Below are 16,105 nucleotides of genomic sequence, written 5' to 3' on the forward strand. Positions count from 1 at the left end.
CCACTCGTTCTGTGAGTAACTGTGATCTGATCCCATGCTGCGCAGGGAATGAGACGAGACAAGAGGGAAGAGAAAAAGTAAAAGTTGTTGCTCATTTTCGCTCTGTGTGTCTGTTAATTTAGTTCCTGCAATATTTCAAACTGGTCATCTGTGGCAAAATCCTGAAAATTCCAGTGATTTGGCTTCGTTTTTCTGAAGAATGATAGTGGTAAGTGCTAGACTCGCCAACAAAGACTTCCTGTGACTAGTTTATGCCTGCCTGTTAAATCCTTTCAATGTGAAGCAACGGGAGTAGGGAATGTTCAGTTTGTGCTGGCAGAAGCTTAATCTGTAACACTGTTACTAATGCATTACATTATTTGGTGTTTGTGATGGAACCTTTTTTGTTAAAAAAATGCAACTCTTTGCCAAACTAATGCAAGAATGTGGCATCTCCCAGGGCGTGCAGCACAAAGGCTGTGAACCACAAATGTATTGTTTTTATCACTGAAATGTTTATTAATGAGGTTTACAGGTTACTTTGAGCTCTTTATCAAACCAAACACTGCTGATTATTTTTAATGTAAAAAAAAGGGCGGCGGGGGGTGGGGGGCAGTAGAATAGAAGACTAGAAGACCTGAGTTCGGTTGGCTTGTTCTTCCTCCTGTCATCATCAAAAACACTGCCATCTGGGCAGGCCCACACACACCTGTGCTTTCTGGGAGTTTGCCACGGAGAGGCAAGCAAAGACTGAAGCATTCAAGCAGAGGTGATGCAAGGAGAGACTGTCCTTCAGGTAGACTACAACTTTTACTCTCTTCAGCCCATTTACATGGTTGGACAAATACATAAAAAGGATACAGAGAGTGATTTTGGAGCAGAAACATAGATGGAAGTGAGTGAGAGAGGCAATACTTCTTTTCTGTGTTCTACCAACTTTTCTCCATATAAAGCTAACTCCTACACCAAACCCGTGTTATCCCCAAGGGGTTCATATTCCTCCTCCACATATGGACTGAACATTGTAATTCCTGTGGACGCCCGTACAAAGCAGCCTTGGGGCAGCATCGATGCACCTGTTCATGTGGCATGAATTAACCGACATCTACATCAAAAGGGTCAAATCTATACCCCCCAGGGCATGTTTTGGCTGAGTTTGCGTGTATCTGCAGAATTTTTGACAAGGCTGTCAGCCACTCTCCAGAGGAAGCCCCCCTACCAATCCCCCCCTCTCTTCTTCACTCACTAGAATAATTCACACTCAGCTATAAACAAAACCGACTGCCAAACATTCTTGGGGGCTGAGTGTGTGGAGAAGATTGAAAGGATATCTGCAAGTTTTTGAGGTGTGTGAATGTGGGGTGTGTGCTGCAGTGTGTGTGGGTTGGTGCGAGTGATTGTGTGATATGGTTTTTAAGCAGGCTTGAATCCTAAATGATCATTGACTAAACTGTTTTGTGAAGGAGAAGGAGACGAAAGAGTGGGGAAGGTGCCAAGGGCCAGTTTTACAGAACACGACCAGCCTAAAAATGAGCTCCAAAGACATCTTTCAACTCTCACTGGCTTGGGAACCTTTAGTGCAGAGTTCACAAACTCATTGGTCTTTAATTAAAACATCAGAGGCTAATCAAAACGATGCCCTGTTGCATATATGAATTTATAATGAACTGAAACATATTATCCACTTTTTCTTTAGCTACAAGGACATTTGGAAACTGGGAAGATAAAAAATACCCAAAAGATTTAAATCACTCTTGCAATCCTTGATGTGGTGTGTGTGTGTGTGTGTGCGTGTGCCAAGCCTCCAGTAGGATCTGAGTTAAGATTTGTCTTTCATTGCAGACAAACAGACTGATCGGTTGAAGTTGATTTGCCGGACATTTGGCTGCACTGCTAATCAGAGAGCAGGAATGAGGTCCAGTGGTCTGATGCCAGCAGATTCTTTTCCTGTATGATTACAATCTCTTTGTTCTTTTCCAATGACCTTGGCTCATCACACAATCGAGTGTCTGATTGCATCACACGTAGCCCCCGACTGCCTTGTTAGCTTTCATGGCCATTACTGCGGTGCATGTGTGAGTGGCTGTTGGACGCAGTTGGTGTGCATCGGGGAAGTTCTGTCTTGTCTAATACTCTCATTGCTGTGTGTTGGTGACATGCACAAATGTTAAAAATGCAAATTTACGTTCACACAGCTAGTGTGAGGCAGTATTGATTTAGCTGGGTGGCAATTTGCTGCTAATGACACAAAGAGACAGACAACCATTCACAGTCACAGTCACACCTGTGGGCAATTTAGAATCCCCAGATAATCTAACCCCACAAACTGCATGTCTGTAGACTATGGGAGGAAGACGTACCCAGAGAGAACTCGTGCAAACCTCATATAGAAAGGTCTCGGCCAGATGGCAGATTCAAACCCAGGACCTCCTGGATGTAAGCCACAGTGCTAACCACTGTGGCTCTGCTACCCATTTACCAAACTGTTGATTTAATTACTTCCAATGGTCCTGCAAGCAAGCGCGAATGTGAGTGTAAATTATGTCTGTGTACTGGCCCTGTGGAGGACTGCCTAACTGTTTGGACTGTGCCACAATGATGGCCACAACCAGAAGATGGGTAAATATATGGATGGATGGTGCAATACAAATCTTTTAACTGAGGCTAGTGTGGCTAAAAATAGTGCACACAGAGGAAGTGTGTAACTAAAACACCTGTTGCATTAGAAGAGTGAGAGGAAGCTGGCTGTCATGTAACTTCTATGGGCTTCTTTCAAAGCGGTGTTCTGCATTTCACTTTTGTTGCATCACCATCGTGACTGGAAATGAAGAAAAAAAGAAACAACAGTAAAGCTTTAGTCAGCATTTCAGTTAGCCGTGCGTGCAGCAGAATGAATGCAACGCTGGCCATGAAGTATGCTACAAATTTTCCCTGTAGCATTGTGCTTTTAAAAAACGTAACATGGCTCTGGATTCCCTCATAGGCACAAAGATCTGAGACTGTGTGTGAAAAACAGAAAGTTGACTTGTTTGGTGACGTGTGGGGGCAGCCTGTGCAGACAAACACGTCTCTGCTGCAATAACAATAACAGACATGAAGCCAGATACAGTGAAGACAGGCATCAGAGTCCACCCTCCACTGAACAGCACAGTTAATAACACCACCCTGTGCACTGTGTCAGGCTTCAGCAGCACATATTCATTATTCAGGTCTCCATCTCCATCTATACCACTATCCCACCTTCCCCAGCATAGATTTGTAATTCATCACCCATTCTTATAAATCTTTAATTGTTTTAAAGCACTCGTTGGTACGTGTATGTGTCATGGTCCTGGGTCTTTTGACCCAGCGTTTTAAGTTTGAGTTTATTTTGTTCATTAGGTTATCTAAGTTCATTTGGTTATTAGACTCCTTGTGTTTTCTTCCCCTGTATTTAAGCTTCCCCTCACCCTTCGTGTTTCATGCTGCGTGTCTTATGTTATCAAGTTTGTATTATTATGCCTAAGTGTTTCTAGTTATTATTTCCCCCTCCGTTTCCAACCATGTTAAATCTCCCCTGCTCTTCATGCGTTTCATGTCTGTGTCTTATGTTGTCAAGTTCTGGTTGTCGTGTCTAAGTCTGCATGTTTCCTGTTTTACTTTGAAAAGGGGTCTTGTGTTCTGTGCTCATGCGGTTAGTTTTCTCTTGCCTGTGCATCATTATGTTTATCCTAGTCAGCTGTTTCCTCATGTGTCTCCACTTCCCCTAATCACCTCCTGTGTATTTAAGTCCTCTGTTTTCAGTGTGTGATTGTCAGGTCGTCTGTTGTCCACGCCATGTTTCCTATGCCATGCTTCCAAGTTTCTTGTCTGGGTTTTTCTTATTGTTTGTTTAGATTTCCCAGTTTAGGTTTGTGTTAATTTTGCTTCAGTTTGCCTTGCCCTTTGTTTGTACCTTTTTTACCAGCCATATTAAACGGCTCGCTTTTTGTTAACATTCAAGTTTTGTTCCCTGTTCCTTGGAGTCTGCATTTTGGGTCCTTTTTCAATTCATACAGTCTGCCCTCGCCAGACTGTGACAGTATGTCTGTGTTCTGGGCATTACAAGCAAGCTTTCGCATGAACGTACAATTACTAAAGATACTCTAAAATAGACTGGGATAATTCTTCTGCTGATGTTACATAACAGGAATACATCCAGGAGAGGTAGACTGGTCTAAATTATTACCTGGGTGTTGGACAGATGCAGAGAAAGAAGATTGATTCTTTTATTCCATCCCCCACCGTTTCTGTCTCGCTAAGCTCTAACACCTAAACAGCACTGCCACGCAGTGACCTTCACCACAACACAGGAAAGCTATCTGAAATTTGAATTTACTGAAACAAAGAGTGCGAGTCATCCCCAAATCACATTTATGGATATTATTTTTGAAAATATCAAATTCAACATAGGTTAAGAGTACACAGAGTATATATACTTTTACCACTGACAGAAGATTTAATGTGATCGATGAAGCAGGAAGGATCATTTGCTTCCCTATTAAAGGAAGACTTCTCTCTTTGCTGCCGTCTGCTGACTCACAAGCCCACATAAACTTGGCCCAAACAATGTGCACTTGGCTTTGTAAAGATCCACACTAACAATCTGGCACACCACAAACATTGGTACCGTGCCTCTTTAGTGAACTGTAAAGCTCATAAAAGAGACAGTTCATGAGCAGAATTAATAGTTTGCCAAAGTTTATTGGCAGGTTGTACCACTGAGAGGTGGTTAAAGGAGGTTTACGAGGGGTTTGTCCCAGGTGGTTGTGGGATAATGATGTCACATTTGCATGTCCTTATTTTACCTTTGCTAATGAATATGTCCGTGGTACACAGGAATGGAGCAGATGAATCCAAATCCATCTGATTCAAACACATTCAAGCTAATATATTATTTATTATGTTATTTTAAAAACAGCACCCGACTAAAAAGGACACCTCATGAATCAAAACTCAGTTTGCTAATTTAAGTATTTTCATTTGAAATAAAAAAAATATATTTATCTTTAGTTTTTCCCTTGAAGGAATCCATTACTAATCATGGGATGACCTTTTTGTCGGGATCATATCTTTTTACTTTTACATGGTATAAACAAGTGTTGCTTTGAGCAAGCGTGCACTCCGGGCACCTTTTAACCAACCTTGCCATTTTCTCTTTGGTATATGACGCATTGATCAGAGGAGTCGTGTTGACTGTCTGCAAGGCAGCAACAGAGCAAACGTATCACTTGTGAAAGGACTTGCTGAGCTCTCAGCTGTGTTTTGACGTGCCCGGCGCAGAATACAGTCTCAGTTGTCTGAGCTTGTAGCTTTATCTGCATGTGTGGGTGGTTATCATGGACCACATTAATATGGTCTGTCTTTATTTGTCTATTTTTTTTTTACAGATTTCATTATGTTGCGGTCAGAATGTACATGTATTTGAGGGGTGTTGAAACACACAACATCTTCCCTATTGAATGATACTGCTCTATTAAAAGTAGCACGCAAGGCAAAATCGTGGTTTTAAAAAACCCAGGATGTTACAAACAAGTGTCAGATTTGGGGATTTGATTGAGAAGCAAATGAGAACATGCGTTTGAACGTATCGTAGTGATTTGTTAACTGCATGATGGACGCGTCACACTCGTGGTCAGAAAGTTCTGAGTAAACTGAAGTAGCTAAGTTCTCTAATATGAAGCTCTTAACTGATTTACTGATACATTGTTTCCACCTTTGATTGTTGTTAGTTAGTCATTGATATTAAATGTTACAGAGAAACGCATGATTGTGTTTATGGTGTTACTCCCCACACACACACACACACACACACACACACACACACACACACACACACACACGCACAAACACGTTCACCAAACAGCTGATAAGACAAGTTTAATAAAACTTTGCCCTGCATGTGTCTTTGTTTTCAACATGTCCAGGAACCGTGAGGTACAAAGGTCTATCCAGGTTAGCTGTTCACATGTTGCTCTTAACCTTTTACATCATATTTAATCCTTTGCTGTATTTTATTCCCTATCTCCTTGATTCCTTTACTTAACCCCTTTTCTTACACTTATTGTCCATGCTTGACTTTTGCACCTTTTAACCTCTAACACGAGAAGACGAGCTGCATCTTTTCCTGTGTGAGTAACACCACTACAACCTCAGCATGTGACAAGCCGCTTATGCTTAACAAATCCCACCAAGCTTGGACGGCTGCCCCACAGGAGGAACATCATGGCTTCATACTGACCAAGAAAAGTAAGGTAGCAATATTATTTTACATGGATCACATGTAAAATCTAATGCTTTGAATTACACTTTCATTCATCTCATCTTATAATGTTGTTGAGCTGTTGGGGTCATGATCTGGATTTAGGTTCAGACCTCTTTCATTCAAATCCCACAGAAGGTGAATAATCTCCATAATTGAAATGCATGAAAATCCTCTGTTCTCTATGCACTCTGTGCAGTTTCATTATCGGTTTTTGTGTTATGTATGTTTCATCAGCAGAAAAGGGAACTGAGCTAAATCCTATCATGTGTGATAAATTGTGCTCTGACTGTCGTCCAAAGAGACCAAGAGACAAATAACTAACAATAGACGCACTTTACTGTTGTCCTTTTTGGACAGACGCAGAGAAAGATGAAAAATGTCCTTTTTCAGACTAAACGCTGGTTGGAATAAAGAGGTGTTGAATGTCTCGATTTATGACAAATGTTTCATGTTTAGTTGATTCAGCAGGCAGAGTGAGTATGGCTTATTGAAATGAAATGCTGCTTAGACAAAGACTAATCCAGCCCTCGAGATTTTAGTCTTGTGGACACACGTGGTGGTCAGTTTGAGGCAGACATCAAAGGAAGTAAATGGACTGTATGTACTGTCTCATGACCAAAGTTACATTGTCAGTGTTATCCAACTGCACCACACAAGTCATCGTTATCATCGGACAGTATTGCTTGGTGGGAATTACAGCTGGAACTAAACTCTTAACCTAGGAATCAACATTCGCTCAGTGAGTGTTTATGTGAGGGAAAAACTAATAGAATCAAAAACCTGGTATTGACTTCCACAAGATTTTGCATCCTATCTGGATTTTCTCCATTACACCTGGAAATGAAACTTTATGTGGGATCCCAGTTCATCATAAAAGCGTCTCTGAGTTTTTGTCAGCGCTCTGTACACGAGCCAGGTACATATTACTCAAATATATCCACCCATATATTTTCTTAACCACTTATCAAACTGATGACAGCAGGGGAACTTGAGTCTAAGGGTGGTTGCCTGGTTGTACTGTTACACTTTCGAAGTACAGTGCTCTGTGCGAGGTTGCTGAAGTTGCTCTGTTTTTAGGGACTAAATGGTTATTGGAGACAGAATCGCAGCTCTGGCTCTCAGACATACCTGGGCTGGTCTTGTTGTTGCATGCATTAGTAATTCTGTTCACTGACATCATGATGTACATTTTCATATATTAAGTACAGCAGTTGGGTACTGTACTTAGAAGGTAACTTTTTCACTTAGTACTGACAAATTTTAGCCAGAGGTATCCAGATAAGTCTTTCTGTTTAATGTATTCGTGTCCAAAATATGTTGATTTGCATCTGAAATTAAACAAGAACATCATTCAGATTTAGTAGCTGTTCTGAATATCTTCAGTGCAGAGACACCAGCCAATATCTGTTTACAAATTAAAGTCTCTTATGGAAATTAATATCTTGCTTAACAATTTGACATCAAATGTAAAAGCGCCCAAAAAAATAAATAAATAATAACATACTTGTTTTTCTCCCTGTAGATATTTGACTGTTTAAGGAGCCAGCGCAAGTGAACATGGACTCTGCATCGAGAGCTCAGAGGAGAAGGATAACCATGGCGGCAGCTGCAGCCCCCGACGGGGGCTACGCCTGGTTCATCCTGCTCTCCTGCTTTCTAGTTTTTGGTCTGACCTTTGGGGTCATTAAAGCATTTGGTGTATTCTACGTTGAGATACATCGATACTTTGAAACCACAGCAACAGGTACATCGTGGATCACCTCTATTGCGGTGGCTACCATTCACATTGTAGGTAACTATCAGCAAGTTTTTAATCTTAAGCATGTCTGTATTTAATACAAGCGTATGGAAGCGAGTGTGGTGAGAGTAGACATCGGAGCATCCCGACACATTTTCCTATTTTGACAGTATTATCTCGATGCGTTTACCCTTTAAATGCCCTCCACTTTTTAAGTTGTGGCCACCAGGTGTCGCACTTCTACAATTTAAAAAATGGTTAAACATTTGACACCCGGTTCTTTTCATGCTGAATGAATTCTACTGCATTAATCACAAAACTACCAGGAAAGTACTCAAAATAATAAGATATAATTTTGAACCCAACTGTTAGGATAGTTTGGTTATATAAATTATATAGCTGGACAATAAAGGACACTCTTAAGTCGACGATTAAAATTCTAAGCAAGTTACAGAACAGATTAAAAAGCATCTGTTATACTATGAAGTGTGTAAATGTTGTTATGGAATCAGTTATATGAGTATGTCCTATGTGTCCATTTGCAGCTCCAGTGGCATCTGCACTCAGCGCACGATTCAGCCATCGTGCTGTAGTGATAACGGGGGGTCTGATGTGCAGCTTAGGAGTTGTATTTGGGGCTTTTGCCAATAACCTCACTGAACTCTACTTAACAGTAGGGTTTCTAAATGGTAAGTGATACAATGCACACAAAACCAACCGAAAACACAACACAGAAAATATCATATTTGCTGTTTTTCTTTGCTGCAGGATTTGGCTACGCTTTAACGTGGACGCCCACAGTGACCATGCTGGGCTATTACTTTGAGAAGAGGCGCCCGGTGGCAAATGCCTTATCCAGCTCAGGAGAATGCATTTTTACCTTTGTCCTCACCCCTTTATTTCAGCTGCTGATTGACAGCTTCTCTTGGAGAGGTGCTCTGCTGATCTTAGGGGGTCTGCAGCTTAACCTGTGCGTAAGTGGGATGTTGTTGAGGCCCCTGAAAGCCACCAAAGATCCTACTAATGGCAGTGAGATAAAAGCTGCAGAAGAAAGCTTGGAAATCAGATCAGTCTCTAAAGAGGACTTGGATGAGGTCAAGTCCAGCTGCCATGTAGGGAAAGAGCTGGAGGATGCTGATGAGTGGAGAGTGGAACTATGTTTTGAAGATCCCAGTGACAAACATGATATGACTGAAGAATCAACCAGCAGAACTAAGTGGACTGAACTAAAGAACAAAATTCTTCTGTATGTAGATTATACCCTCATTACAAATGCTCAGTTCATGATCTACTCTATGTTTGGGGTGTTTGCTGCTCTGGGTTTCTTTGCCCCAGCTCTGTTCCTGGTTCCCTATGCCCGCAGTAAAGGGATCGAGGAGTACCAGGCAGCTGCTCTTATGTCCATCTCTGCAGTGCTGGACCTCTTTGGAAGAGTGTTTTTTGGCTGGGTGGCAAACCTGAGACTGACAGAGACGGTGCGTTCAATGTAATAATGAACCAGACCTAGAACCATACTTTGAAAATCACATGATAGCAAAGTGCTTCTTATTAACAGTATTACAGATCAAACAGATATGCCTGTTGAGAAAGAAATATTGTAGGTGATGGGTGAAACAATAAGTAAATCATTACAACTTAATATCTACGGAAAGGTAAATAATGCATCGATACTTGGGATGTTCCCGGCGACTCATTGAGAAAAAAAATGTAACTAGCCCTCTAGTCTGAAACTAAGAAACACTCTAATGCACTGTTTCCCATTTCCAGGTGCAGCAGCTGACGGCTACAGTGATTCTGCTGGGTACAGTGTTACTGCTATGCCCGTTGGCTACCTCGTTTTCAGAGCTGGTTGCTTTTAGTGCAGTTTACGGGCTGGTGTATGGTGCAACGGTTGCCATTCACATCACTGTGTTGGCTGAGGTTGTGGGCATCCAGAGGCTCGGAAGTGCACTGGGGTTCTTCATGCTTATACGCAGCAGCGGAGGCCTGCTTGGACCACCTATTGCTGGTGAGTTTTTATAGTGAACACTAAAAACAACAGACATGTTAAACCTTCTGTGAATATCACAAAAGAAATGGATTTTTAACTTTATGTTGTTGCTGTGAAACTCATCCATTTAGGTGTTGTGACTGCAAACTAAAAGGTATAATTATTGAATTGTTGCTTTATATTAACATTTCTATTTGCAAAGCTTTAGAAACATTTCAAGGTCGCAGTGTCCCCTCACATTATCCAATACATAAAGTCTTACACAGTGGTTGTGCTTATGCATTTTTCTACGATGTAACTGCAGCGCACTGAAGCTCAGTGGAATCAAATGAGATTTTGATACCTTGCTTACATTCAGTACTGCTTTACAATTAATAATGGATTTCATCAAATGTCCATCTGACAGAATCCTTGTTATTCTATTTACACTTTCTTTTGTATTTAGAGGGCAAGTGGGTAAAAATCACATTATGATGCTACTTTATGTTTATTTTACAGCTGATCGCTTCCAAATATGTCTTTTTCTTGTTAAAGAGAGGCTCTTTCCCACTGATTTTTCCTTCTGTTACACTGCATTGCAACAGCAGCTGCAGTAACTATGCATGCAAAGCAGAAAAAAAGAGCAAAGAGATGACAAATGGCAAATAGACGCCTAACTGGAAGTGCATGTGTCCTTTTTTCAGCTATTTCATCTCACCACCTTGCCAAGATATATTTAAACGAGTTGCAAATATGCCATCATACATCTCCAGTAATCTGTCTGCGAATTTAATTAAAAAGGCATTTCTTGAACTAAATTACAGTAAAATGTTTTTCTGCTCCTCTCCTCTCTCTGTGCAAACCAACACATACCATGAGCCCCGCCTCCCAAATCAGCGAGGATTTAACCTGATTATGGAGGTTGTGACTCACATTCACACACAACACTAAAGAAAAGCAGTTAATAGAGATTAGAAAACATCCGGTGTGATTTGGCATGCAGACAGACAGATACGCTGCCTTTGGTGGAAGATTTATGGTTATTTGATTTTTCTTTAAACAAAAGAAAATGTTGCATAGAAAAATATCAACAAATACTTTTCAGTCCTCCCCCAGTTTCTTACTTTCCTGCTGACATTTAAAGAATCTTTTTATTTATTTAACTCCCTAAAAATCTCTTAATTTGGATAAAAGTGACACCCCCCACATTTAAATGTTGAATTAAAGAACACGCTCAAGGCTGAAACTGACCTCAAATATAGTTAAATGCTCATTGAAGTGAAGTAGATGCAAATATAGCCAGTGGTGTCCTATTTTTAACTTAACATGGTTCCTCTGACACAGAGGCTATTTCTAACTACTTCTACTACTTTGATGACCGGAGACTTGATGGATTTTGAGGATGCATCAAAGATTCTATTTATGTTTCCTTCATGTGCGTCGCTGGCTTCATTGCCTTAGGATGAACCTAATGTTAGTGCAATCCAATTTCTGCCTCAGTCTTTTGCTTGTTCATGAACAATAACATAGCTTAAACATTGTTGTGTTTGTTGGTTTTTTGACAGCGCAGGTGAATTCCAGTGATGAATAGATGTTGTCCCACTTCTACTTTTCCTTTTAGGATTCTTCATTGACAAGATGAGTGATTATGGGACAGGTTTCCTCATGGCAGGGGTGTCTCTCATTGTCTCTGCCTTGTTCCTGCTCCTCCTCCACATAACGAACCGAAGAGGTCAGGGCACAGCTAACAAGAGCCAGAGTACACACAAGGACAACAAAGGACAAAGTCTAGGAGGGGAAGAAAAAGAGGAGCAGGACATGACATGATATTCTGCAGTTGGTGAGTTTAAAATGGTGACTGAGCCAAAGATTGCCATCAAAAAAGGAAAAAGAAGAAAGCAAGGACTGGCAAGTTAAACGTCAAAAACTGTCACCCTGCCATATGTTGCTTTTACGTACACAAACGTCACACAAAATTTCCACTGGAAATAAAGAAATTGTCATTTTGTCATTTTGATATAAACACTTCGCAACCCTCTGTTTACTTTTTACAAAGCACAATTTTACAAAGCGATCTGTCTCGTTTTTGTTATTTTCAGTGTTAGCAGTGTCAGTCCTGCAGGCGTGTTTGCAGTCAGCGGATAGGAACAAATGTATTGGGGTTTTTTAAAGATGCATTTGAGATTAATTTCAAGAAAGAGCAAGTAGAAACACATGAAAGGGCTAACCGTTTTTAACTGTATGTTCAATGCTTTTTGTACCAATAGACTGACGAGCATTTTGTACGCTCCCCGAAGCACTGGTAGAAAACACTGGGCTGACTCGTCTGCACAAAGCTGTAGTAATGATAAGATTTGACCTGACCGTTCACAAGGTCATTCTCATATGTTAATAAATACAACTTTGTTACTGAACGTCTTTAATCCTTGTATGGATGATGTGTCTGCATGGACGAGTGCGGAGCCGCTACTTTTAAAATGCAACTATGGCTCCCTCCAGTGACAAGATACTGCTATTGCATTTGCAGCCTTCCTAACTGCAGCACTGAGCTGAAAATGCTGATACATACAGATCACAGAGAGGATTACAGACTATTGGGGGGGGGGGGGAAATTAGTTGCAGTTAGTTGTATGAAATCCTAAACTGTGTGAAGCATCCTCTCCTTTACTTTCAGGCCCCTTGTAAACAGCCCAGACGTTATCTGAACTATTCAAAGCTTCAACATTGGAGTTTGAAACCCACCGGGATTTTTTCCTGTCCTATGCTGTACAATTTTTGGTACATGCAAACCCTGCAGTAATGCAAACACACAGTAACGAGTGTAAATAAATACATCCCTCTTCATAAACCTGTAATAACGAGATCCAAAGTGAGGTTTACAAGCAGTGGCCCACACTGGAATGCCCCCACACTAAGAGGCACAAGATATGCAGACTCACACAGGCCAACACACACAGCAAAGGCAAAAGGCTACAGAAATGAAAACTCGCCACAACAAGAGAGCTGCTCTCAGAATACCACAAAGCTTTGATCTACCAGACAGGAACAAAGACCTAATCCATGTTTCATAGGAGCTCTACATGAAAACCAAACACACACATTCATTCACACACACTCGCAGGCACACAGTACGCCGTGGTTGAGTGCCAAGAGACGGATGCGACTACCTATCGTCAGGAAACGGTTATTGTTTTCTGAACTGAACAAATGTGCATTTTCAGACCAGTAAAATCAGAAACTAGGGCGGGTTATGCAGTTTTCATTTTCAGTGTAAGGACTGGTTTATTGAACCAGTGATTTGCAGACCATATGAGAGCCATGCAGTTACACGTTGTTCCAAATTTTCACCAGCTCATCGTTGTGGCTGTGAAAACCTCATTCTGTCCCCCGTCCTATTTTGACACTTGTGCACGGAGCACAACAGACAAAAGTCCTTCCAATGTCCGTCAGAGCCCAGCAGAAAGTTTCTCTCGCTCTGCTGGCATCCGCCCACAGGCTGCCTCATTTTTACAACCAATCAAAAACAACAAAGCAAAAGCCTGTGACAGTGATACTGTGAAAGAAATGTTTTTCTGCAGGATTATCTCTACGTAGTTTGAATAATTCGAGTTTACCAGTGTGGATGATTTGAGCTTCGTGATCAGCTTTTGGAATATAAATGATGTTTAGTCAATACCGAGGACCCACAGTGTACCAAGAGAAGAACATGACCCAGCAGCATGTTGGTAATTTGACTATGATTTGCAATCAGACATCTTATCCAGATAAAATATCCAGACTTATTCATTACATGAGATAGGATATTAGTTACAGAGGTCATATAGACTTTGCAGCTTCTTCAGAACTATGGACCAGATGTGGTGTAAAGTGCACTGCAACCTAATAAGTCGACTTTTACATTTAAACAATTCAGTCACAATAAATACGGTGTTTTCTTCATGTATATGAGGGAAAGACCTCGTCGGTGGGATGTGTGTAAAAAGAGAAAGAGAGAGTGTGCGAGGCGGAGAGCAGTGACCTGAGGCAGCCTAAATCTGACCCTTTCAGCATCATCTCCTATAAAGACGGAAGCACACGAAGAGCTTTGAAGTCTAACATGAGTTACTGAAGCACCTCCTGGACATTTTGACCCCACAGTAGAACGTCTGAGCTGTGAGTTGCTATAGAAACTGAATGAGTTTCTTTCTTCTTCTTTTTCGACCTGTAGGTCACGGTGAGGAATTCTGCACAGCTATCCGAGTTCAAAGTTTTTAGTTGCAGGATGAGAAGAGCTGTGAGGCAAGAGGGAGGGAAAAAAGACAACTGTATCTGAGAGATGAGAAACTAATTTGGACAAAAAGGGAAACTTAAAACTAAGGTGGAGCACATGAGGTAGAGCAGTAGGCAATCAACCATAAATAAACGACAAGAGGAAGCAGAAAGACAGAAAAGAACCAATTACTGTATGCCGGGGGAAGCTCTCAGAGTGAGCTCACACATCAGACTTTTTGCAGGTTGGAGCTGTTAGAGCAGGGGTGCCCAATCCCGGTCCTCGAGAGCTACCGTCCTGCAGCTTTTAGATGCATCCCTACTCCAACACAGCTGAATCAAATGGCCTGATAACAAGCCATTCATTTGATTCAGCTGTGTTGGAGTAGGGATGCATCTAAAAGCTGCAGGATAGTAGCTCTCGAGGACCGGGATTGGGCACCCCTGTGTTAGAGGATACAGTATCGTGATATTTTAGTGAACAGAAGGAAATCGAGCAGAATCACATCAGTGAGAAAGTCGTCCTGATAATGAGAAATTAATGAAACAGCTAAAAAGGGTTTAGATTAATTAAGATTTATAGCAAACAGAAGCTCACAGTGTGCACAGAAATCATTACTAAAACATATCAAAGCTGTACACATGAGCAGATTTTTGATTTTAGTTGATTTGAGATGTCACAAGATATCTGTAGTACTTTCAGGGGAATGTTCTAGACTACAACAGACTTAAAAAACCAAACACACAGCCTAGAAGTTTGAATAACGAACACACGTGAATTTGGAGTTTGTTTGACGCGCTCCCTGCCTTGAATAAACGTTCAGTTTGCAGGCGATTAAATCTTTTGTAAATAAAAACAGCCTTTTTCTGATTTTAAGGTTACTGACAGTACTGAAGGGGAGTAACTGTTTGGGCGTCATGAATGCCTTTTTGTCTGTCATCTATCACAAACCCTTCCTCTCCTTTTATCTGCAGCTCTTCCGCCCCGCACCCTCTTTTTATCTTTCCACCTTGATCTTCTTCCTGCGCTAACCCACAGTATTAAACAGCTGCCATGCTTTAAATCATCAGTGTGTTGCTGTATCTCTAACACTCTTAAATAGTAAACCTTTAAGTGCCATACAAAGGAAGCAAGATTTTATTTATAACATGCACCGACCCGATACTTCATCAAAATGCTAATACTGGGTTAGACCCGCTTTTGCATTCAGAACTACTCTAATTCCTCATGGCGTGGATTCAACAAGGTGCTGGAAACATTCCTGACTCTGTGGTCCATATACTGACATGGCAGGTTCACACAGCTGCTGCAGATTTGTTGGCTGCACATCCATGATGTAAGCTCAGCTCATTTCAGTTTTATTTATCTGGTGCCAAATCTCAACACTCACTTTATATTGTAAGTTAAAGACAATAACGGAGCGAAAACCCCAATAACCAAACCACCTGTGAGCATGCATTCAGTGACACTAGCAGGGAAGAACTCCCGGCAGAAGCAGGCTCAGTGAGGCCATCTCCAACGACCGGTTAGGGATGACGGGAGGAAGACGGGGAGTTTATGAATAACTAATGATTACATGCACACTGAGTGTGAAAAGAGGTGAAGGGAGAAGCAGAGAAAGGTGACTGCTCTCCCATTCTTCCATTAAACACCCTATAAACCACATGTAAACCAGCAGTCTGAGAGCAAAGTGCTCCATCGTGGTGATATGCTGCTATGAGGTCCTTAAGATAAGATATGGCCTGACTGAGATATAAAGATAAGCAAGTATCTGTGCCTTTGACTGTTTGTTAATGTTAATGCTCCCTTTAACGAGTGGCATCATGTGGACTTGGACAAAGAGCTACGATATACCTGGGAGCTCATGTTTTTTCTACCATGTAATTA

General features: G+C 41.3%; 1 protein-coding gene across 6 annotated transcripts; it reads left to right on the forward strand.

The window, feature by feature from the left end:
* Window positions 1-2,244: 2,244 nt before the first annotated feature.
* On the forward strand, window positions 2,245-12,377 carry LOC146569324 (monocarboxylate transporter 13). 6 transcript variants are annotated; one of them, XM_085281515.1, is made up of 8 exons: window positions 2,245-2,598; window positions 5,925-5,952; window positions 6,108-6,246; window positions 7,785-8,006; window positions 8,546-8,689; window positions 8,769-9,475; window positions 9,768-10,008; window positions 11,591-12,377. In XM_085281515.1, exons 4-8 carry the CDS (start codon window positions 7,820-7,822, stop codon window positions 11,794-11,796), a joined length of 1,485 nt encoding a protein of 494 aa, XP_085137641.1. In that variant the 5' UTR covers window positions 2,245-2,598; window positions 5,925-5,952; window positions 6,108-6,246; window positions 7,785-7,819; the 3' UTR covers window positions 11,797-12,377. The 6 variants fall into 6 exon arrangements, with proteins under 6 accessions (XP_085137641.1, XP_085137639.1, XP_085137637.1 ...); XM_085281513.1 differs by having other exon boundaries at window positions 2,310-2,598; window positions 6,108-6,251; window positions 7,785-8,054; XM_085281511.1 differs by having other exon boundaries at window positions 2,310-2,598; window positions 7,785-8,054.
* Window positions 12,378-16,105: the final 3,728 nt, after the last annotated feature.

This window comes from Mchenga conophoros, linkage group LG7 (genome assembly GCF_057382185.1).
Source record: "Mchenga conophoros isolate Kocher_MC1m ecotype Shallow Benthic linkage group LG7, M_conophoros_male_GT1.1, whole genome shotgun sequence".
Taxonomy (NCBI): Eukaryota; Metazoa; Chordata; class Actinopteri; order Cichliformes; family Cichlidae; genus Mchenga; species Mchenga conophoros.

Excerpts from the sequence above, each read along its gene's own strand:
- LOC146569324 (XM_085281513.1), top strand. The coding sequence starts at position 7,820 with ATGGACTCTGCATCGAGAGCTCAGAGGAGAAGGATAACCATGGCGGCA. Across the intron at positions 8,690-8,768 it reads AACAGTAGGGTTTCTAAATG|GATTTGGCTACGCTTTAACG; the intron begins GTAAGTGATACA and ends TCTTTGCTGCAG. Across the intron at positions 10,009-11,590 it reads GCTTGGACCACCTATTGCTG|GATTCTTCATTGACAAGATG; the intron begins GTGAGTTTTTAT and ends TTTTCCTTTTAG.